The following is an 8,144-nucleotide window of genomic DNA, read 5'->3' on the forward strand; positions in this document are numbered from 1 at the left end:
AGACGGCTCTTTAACAGAGATCAGAGTTCAGTCTCCCTACTTCTCTCTCACTCTCATCTCTCTCTCTCTTTCTGTCTAATTCTAACACTCTCACAGACAGACAGACACACACACACACACACACACACACACACACACACACACACACACACACACACACACACACACACACACACACACACACACACACACACACACACACACACACACACACACACACACACACACACACAGTACCCCCGGCTGTGAGTGACATTGGGCACAGACATTTCTTATGCATTCTGTGCTGTATGCTACTTGACATGCTATTGTTTCCATCAACGCCCAAGATCAATGGTATTTATGTTCCCTTGTCAATTTGTTTTGATTTGATGCTTATTCTGTTATGCATATGACAGTAAGGCATGAATTAATAGCACTGCATTGGCATCCAAAATCATTTCACTTCAAAATCAAAGTCAACAAAGTGAGACAAAATGATTGCTGTCATTAAACGTAGGACATCTCAGGTAATTAGTAGCTACTGAAGTGATAAGTCAACTTTCCTACAAAATCTAAACACTTAAAGATCATATTCATTTGTTTTGTTTCTAAATGGGTAACACTGGAATCAAACCCTTCTAAACATTCTCAACAAATTCACAAATTGCAGACAGGCATTGCTGATGCAGCCTTCAAAGTCTGAAAGCATTTTACTCATTTCTCACCCTCGGCTTCACATCCATACAGTTACGGTTTCAGTTTGTAAAACAGTTTTGGCGATGCAAGATGGGCCCAAGGATTATTGTCATAGCCAACCCCGATATTATAGAATTATAGTCAGACAGAGCGACTCCTGGGGCGGCGCGGACAATTACCCTGCGGCCTGGATCGCCACAGAAAAGCTGCATTAGGGAAAAACAGCTCAGTCTATCAGATTCTGAAAAAGGGGGGGAAGTGATGGCAGATAATGCTTAATCATCCGTCATACAATGAAGTATAAATCAGGCTTAATGTGTCAATACCAACTGACATAATCACTGTGGATCTCAGAGAGGACCCAGTTTCTGTCTGGTTTATTAGAAAGTTCCTATCCAAGAAGAATGATTTGATGGAGAAGTTGGAGATAGGATGACTGTTGCAAATACACACAGGACAGAACCTCATCCAAAAGGGGAAAATGGTGATCCAGAGTTGTATTGGCGAAATTGCATTCCTTGCTTTATGACAACAATAAGAGACAGTGGGATAGTTTTAGGGGAAATCATTTTAGAAAATTGAAATGCAGCCATTGTCATTATTAACTTTATTTCATAAGGTTTTTCTATAAGTCATTCTACCACAATTTCCCTTTAAATTACCACAGATACAGATGGTTTTGTAATTACATTCATGGTGATGGCCATAAACTCAAGAAGTGTAAGGATACTGTCTGCTAAACTGGACCTGTGTGTAGTGCATTTTACATTGGTGTTTGTCTCCATCTCTTGTGGAACTACAGAGACAGCTGAACTCTTGCATTGCGTGCGGAGATGCTTCCATCTTGAGGTAGAAGTTGGATACTACATCTTGTGTTCAAGATCTTGGAGCATTCTTTAAAATGGTCTTCTTCCCCAGATAGCAGCATAGGGGGCAGTGTGGCTCCACCAACGGTCAGTTTATACACTGACCCAGTGAAAGATGTGTTGCTAAATGGCTTCATACACAGGGTACAATTCAAAGAAGCATACAGTAGATGCAGGTAATTTGCAGACAGCAGTATTACTTCTCTCTGATTTAAACCCAGCTAGAAAACTATTGTCACAAAGCCTTATCCACATTTCCGATGGTAATAATAATGTCCATTGATGTTTATCATTATTGCATGATTGTCTTGATGTAATGTGGAATTCATTTGCCATGTACATTATCTCTTTAAGATACTGTCCTTCTACATTGTTATAAATAATTACAATTGAGAACTATAGGCAAAACATTCATAGGCACACAAAATCACAAAATCGAAAGAATTCAACAGGGGGCGCCATGCGACTGCCTGTAGGCCTACAGTTGGAAGAGTTGAGAAGCACACTGCCATATTGCATTTCCCATCCATCCCAATCATCAGCCAGTCACTAGACTGTGGATCCACCAGAAACATTAACAGCAGTGCCGAGTTAGAGATGGAGCCTTTCTCAATCAAGACAGCTCACTATATCAATAAAGAAAAAAGACAACAAGAAATTTTACATGTATCTTTATATTCCCTATAGACCAGGGGTCTTCAACGTTTTTCAGGCCAAGGACCCCTTAGCTGAGAGAGAGATGAAGCAGGGACCCCCCACTACATATTGGATTGTGTGTGAAAATGTGTGTTTTCATTCATTTAACCACTAAACACTCAATACTTTGTAAACTTGACCTTTGGCTCTGTACTTGGTCTGCTCTTTTTTCCCTGTACACCAAACCTCTTTGCCAAAAAAATGTTTTTGGCGAATACTCCCCCAAGAATATGGATGCGAGGGTTCAAGTGGTTAATGTAATACTTTTTTTTTTTTCTAAAGTCCCTATGACACACAAGATTTGGCGGCCCCCTTGCAGTATCTCTGAGGACCCCCTAGAGCATTGGTTCTCAAAGTGGGGTCCGGGGACCCCCAGGGGTCCTTGAGGGAGTTCCAGGGGTCCCCCAGCTAAATGATATATTAGGCACCAAATGGACCCTTATGGGTCTGGAACTCTGAGAGTGTACAAATGGAACCAAATGGACCCTAACACGGGTCCATTTGATTCCATTTGTACACTCTCAGAGTTAAATTGACATAGATTTTACAACATAAATTGCGGTCCAAGTGATAGAAATGCCATTAAATGGGGGTCTGTAGCCTAATGCATGTCAAACTGGGGGTCCTTGAAATTAAAATGGTTGAGAATCACTGCTAGAGCCGTAAAAGATCTTCTCTTATGGGGGTCCCTGGCATATCTTTTGAAATGGGGGTCCGCGGGCTAATAAGTGTCAATTTGGGGGTCCTTGACATGAAAAACCACTGCCCTAGAGGTCCCGGACCCCTTGTTGAAGACCCCTGCTATGGACCCATGCTGAAGTTTCAGACACTTGCAGAGAACTGTTCCATTAGTTGCAAGAAGCTATGTTCTTTGATTGATTGATTGATTGATTGATTGATTGATTGATTGATTGATTGTTGATTGATTGATTGATTGATTGATTGATTGATTGATTGATTGATTGATTGAATACTTAATTGGTCAGAAATGTAAAGAGCACGTGGTACAGTCAGACATTAAGGCTAAAAGGATAACACAAAAAAGTCCTGGGGTTTCCATTGTGGTCCTATGTATTCAATTCATCATGTTAGTGCTCTTAAGTTATTACTCTTAATAGCTGTTGTATTCCAGAGACAACCGTACATGTAAAAGCTGACATATGTCTCACAGGAATGAATAGAATGCTTGGGAATTTAATTTGTGTAATTAATTTCTGACCTGCAGACTAACTTGCTTGGTTACATGTGAAGATAGTTCATTCATGCAAATAGACACTGCACTACCCTCCCCTACAGCTACTACATCTGTACAGCTACTACATCTGTAAAAAGCACAGGTCATAAAATGGATTTAGTTTCATAACATCAAATACGTTACCATTATGCAACGGTACAATATCCTATCTGCTTCTGTGCAAACAAAATATTTGACAGGACTGAAGATGAACTTGAATATAATTTTGCCTGCCTCGTACTGACTGCTTTTTGGCTTTGTAGTGCAGTACAGTACTATATACTGTAGGCTAAACCAGCTAGGCAACAAAAGTGAAAGTCTGTCAGTTTACAAGAACAAGGCAGCGACACAACACAATACAAAACAATCAAAACCCACAGCAAAGTCTCACTAAATAAGAATCTCATTATTACACAAAGTACCAACAACACATTAAGTTGTAGGTGTGTGTGTTTCTGTCAACCATTCAGCATTTGAACAGATGAACTTGGACGTCATATGGATTTAGCCTCTGTATCACCAAAAACAACCAGCTAATGTACATTGCTAAGACACTGAAAGACAAGATGAAGGCTGCTCTCAGTTGGAATTAGAAATGAAACAACAGCTTGTTTGTTATACTAACCCAGTGCTCTCAAGCCCAGTGCTTTTGGTAAACACACATTTGTCTTGAACCTTATGGTAATCCATTACCACGGGTCAGGACAGGTCAGCCTATTGCATTGATGACCTGTTTTTACTGATGTGTGTGTAGCTATATCTATCTATCTATCTATCTATCTATCTATCTATCTATCTATCTATCTATATATTCTATTCTATTCTATCTAATTGCCCTTAATAGAAAATGTATTAACTTTAACTGTCCTTTTTTTCTTTTTCTTTTTTTTTTTTTACATATTTACTTTTGTAGCCTAAACCTGGGCGTAGTATAGGCTACAACCCTTCAAATAGTGGATCTTTTTCCTCCACCATACTGGTGGTGGTGGTGAATGAAGTATCCCACGACCACACCCCCTGTTACACCGTGTGTGTCTATTGGCTGTTGTAACATATCTCGTGCCTGTGGATGCGGCTGCTGTCAAGGTCTGATAAAAATAAAAGTCCTACAACTTACCTTCCCTGACACTTGTTGCTTATTGCTGCCTCTTCTCCACAACGTAAAACCTGGAGAGAGAGATAGAGAGACAGAAAGACAGAGTGAGACAGAGAGAGAGGGGGCGAACCTGAAGAGCGTTTAGAGTTCCTTTGGGATTTGTTTCCCCCCGTGGGGAGTTAGTATGAACTCCATTGATCCTCAGTCCCACCACCATACCTCCCCAACCGTCGGTTCATCTCTCCAGCCCAAGAGCGCACAGGAGCCACCCGAGATGGCCGTGTACTGCGACAACTTCAGCATGTACCACCACCAGCAGAGCTCCCACCAGAGACCTGCAGGATCATACGGCCTCGGCGATCATTACGCATCCTCTCCGAACCCTTACCTGTGGCTCAACGGCCCCGGCGGAGTCAACTCCACCGCGTCTTACAACACCGCGTCTTTCATCCCTCCTTCGTACGGATCGCAGCGGCAGTTCCTGGCCAATTCACCCGGATTTGCCGGTCCGGATCTGGGCTGGCTGTCGATCGCCAGCCAAGAGGAGTTGTTGAAGCTGGTGCGTCCTCCCTACTCGTACTCCGCGCTCATCGCCATGGCCATCCAGAATGCCCACGAGAAGAAGCTGACTCTGAGCCAAATATACCAGTACGTCGCTGAGAATTTCCCGTTTTACAAGAAGAGCAAAGCCGGCTGGCAGAACTCCATCCGGCACAACCTGTCACTGAACGACTGCTTCAAGAAGGTACCGAGGGACGAGGATGATCCAGGTAAACTATGTTCATCACGGACGGTTTCGTTAACCTGGATGTCAACATTAATCAGATTTGATCAATATCCACTGAGCAATAGACTGAGACTTATTTACGTGCAAAAAAATAGTAGCATAAACAAAGAGTACAAAGTGTAAAATAGTGTTTATGTGTGTTCTTTGCAATCCAAAAATCACTATGCCTGCAACAGGTAACAGGTGTTTTATTATATTATATTATATGCTACTATTATATGATATTATATTTTGCCATTATACTATATTTATATTATGTTATGTTATGTTATGTTATGTTATGTTATGTTATGTTATGTTATGTTATGTTATGTTATATTATATTATATTATATTATATTATATTATATTATATTATATTATATTATATTATATTATATTATATTATATTATATTATTATACCAGGTTTGGATTGACACAAACTAGCCTACTTTTGGGGCTAGAAAGTTGGTCAAAGTTTGTTGCAGAAATATTATGGAAAACATGCAATTTAGATTCAATGTTATTAAGACTTTGATGTGTAAGTTTACATTCAATAGCTGCTAAGACATTAAATTACAACTACATAAAAATATTAGGCCTGCTACAAAAATGTAGTAGGCCTGTACAACCAGCACTATGGCACAGTGTAGCGCTGGTTATTTACACACCACTTCAGGAATATTCACCCAAATTACAGAACAGAACATTTCAAATGACATTCTAAAAAGTGTATACCTTTTTATTCATCTACATATTTACCATCTAACCACAGGGAAAGGAAACTACTGGACGTTGGATCCCAACTGTGAAAAGATGTTCGACAACGGAAACTTCCGGAGGAAAAGGAAACGACGCTCTGACCCCAGCAACACTGGAGCAGCAGCGGCAACTACAGGCACCACGAAAGTGGAGGACGGCAGACCAGCAGCCTCCCTGGCTTCCCTCAAGTCGTCAGACAGCCCGCACGTCCTGGGGCCCTCCTCTCCTGAGGAGATGGAGGCGATGCACGAGGGACTCAAGAACTCCTCTTCCTCGTCTTCTTCACCTCCCGGACTGGCCTCTGCCGCACCTTGTTTCAACAACTTTTTCAGCAGCATGTCGGGCCTCAGCTCCGGGGGGCCTCCTTCGGCCAGGCAGTCAGGCTCCCTGGGACTGGTGAACGAGCTCTCAAACAGGAACATTACGGCACTCAGTCCCTACCACCACCACCCGAGTCCCGGAGGTCAGGAGCCAGGAGTAGCCGGGGTTGTGGACCATGGGGGAGACGGGGGTCTGCATTTCAACCGTGGAGTCTATTACAACACATTTGGAGGGGGACAGAGCGGACAGTTCAACAGCCATTTTTACAACAGTTTTAGCGTCAACAGTTTGATATACCCGAGAGAAGGGACCGATGTATAAGACTTGGTGATTAGAGTAATCACTGGCTGGTTTACATACAGGGTATTTAGGAATATGTTGCTCTCTGAGGAACATTTATATTATGCATTCCCCAAAGGGGTCAACTATGTAAGTATAAATAGGAAGGTTCTGGTGGTCACAGACAAAACGTTCTTTATTGGTACTATGCATCATAAATACAAAATAACCATCACTGACTACTAAACTAAGCTCTTGGATCTGACTTATTTGAAAATGATTTTTGAAACTATGTGCGGTCTGCTTGATTCAACTTGCCACACACACACACACACACACACAAGCATCCTCAGTAGGGGAAATGATCTTATGCAAGTAGCTTGTATCAAAAAAGTGACATAATAATAGAGAGATAGATCCTATTTTGCTTACAGGATAAGACAAAGTAAAACAAAGCAAACATTGAGCACTTATTTTTATTGTATAACAATCTTGTCTTTTACTACTGTAGATAGAATGTAAAGTGGCACAAACCTTTCCATTGTTTGTACTTAATTAAAACAAATGTATCCAATTTGGGATGTTATTGTAAGGTTGTTAGTTTACAATTTTGTTTTTTACAAGATCAAGCCCAAGAAGTATTTTCTCCTGGCATTTTTATTACAGTTGTTTACCAGTCAACTTAGGTGAAATTCATTAATCACCCACAGCCCAAATCTGCCACGGTTGCCTTTGTAATGCCAACATTACCTCAAATGACAATCATAAGATGAAAGTGCCCTATTGTTAATATGTTCAAATAAACTACAAATGCAGTTAATATGTTCAATTAGTAAAATCATATACAATCATTAAGGGCTTGACTTATTTTTATATACATAATTTGACTGAAACCACAACGTCAAGGGTCATGTGCTTGTACATAATTTGAGCTTCAAAAATGTATATTTTTGTAAATTGTAAAGATAGTTTGTAACTATTTATGATATTTATGCAAACAGGCATTTTTTTCTACGGTGTTTCTGAACATAGTGTGACAAAAGCAAACATGAATGATATTAGATGTTAAAATGTGCCGAAAACAGTATGAAATCTGATGTCATAAATATATTAAAAAATGTATTATCATGGACTCTCTCAGGATTCAATGTGACAACCATTGAATGGCTTTTGTATCTATTATTGTATTGTTTATCATTCTACATTCAGGATGCAGTTTGTTTCAACAGTCTTTCAATAAACACAAGAGTAAAGAGTAACGTTTTATTTGAATAATATGTTATTTGCTTGGTTTTGCTTTTCCGATCTCAACTGGCCCATTTAAAAATTAACAGTGCTTAACAACACTGAAAATAATTATTTTAGATATATATGAATTCAATAATAAAAAGTAAATATTTGTATATTTTATTGAACAACTGTCATAACCAGAGACAGATGCTCAAA

The 8,144-nt window shown here is 40.1% G+C and overlaps 1 protein-coding gene across 1 annotated transcript; it reads left to right on the plus strand.

The window, feature by feature from the left end:
• The first annotated feature begins 4,618 nt into the window (after positions 1-4,618).
• foxi2 (forkhead box I2) lies at positions 4,619-7,927 on the plus strand. The gene is made up of 2 exons (XM_084044765.1): positions 4,619-5,340; positions 6,112-7,927. The coding sequence occupies exons 1-2, from the start codon at positions 4,755-4,757 to the stop codon at positions 6,738-6,740; spliced, it is 1,215 nt and encodes a 404-aa protein (XP_083900891.1). The 5' UTR covers positions 4,619-4,754; the 3' UTR covers positions 6,741-7,927.
• Positions 7,928-8,144: the final 217 nt, after the last annotated feature.

Source organism: Gymnoscopelus microlampas (assembly GCF_963454915.1).
Source record: "Gymnoscopelus microlampas genome assembly, chromosome: 20".
NCBI classification, from domain to species: domain Eukaryota; kingdom Metazoa; phylum Chordata; class Actinopteri; order Myctophiformes; family Myctophidae; genus Gymnoscopelus; species Gymnoscopelus microlampas.

Coding starts and splice junctions, on each gene's coding strand:
- foxi2 (XM_084044765.1), top strand. CDS start 4,755: ATGAACTCCATTGATCCTCAGTCCCACCACCATACCTCCCCAACCGTC. Junction 5,341..6,111: donor GAGGGACGAGGATGATCCAG/GTAAACTATGTT, acceptor ATCTAACCACAG/GGAAAGGAAACTACTGGACG.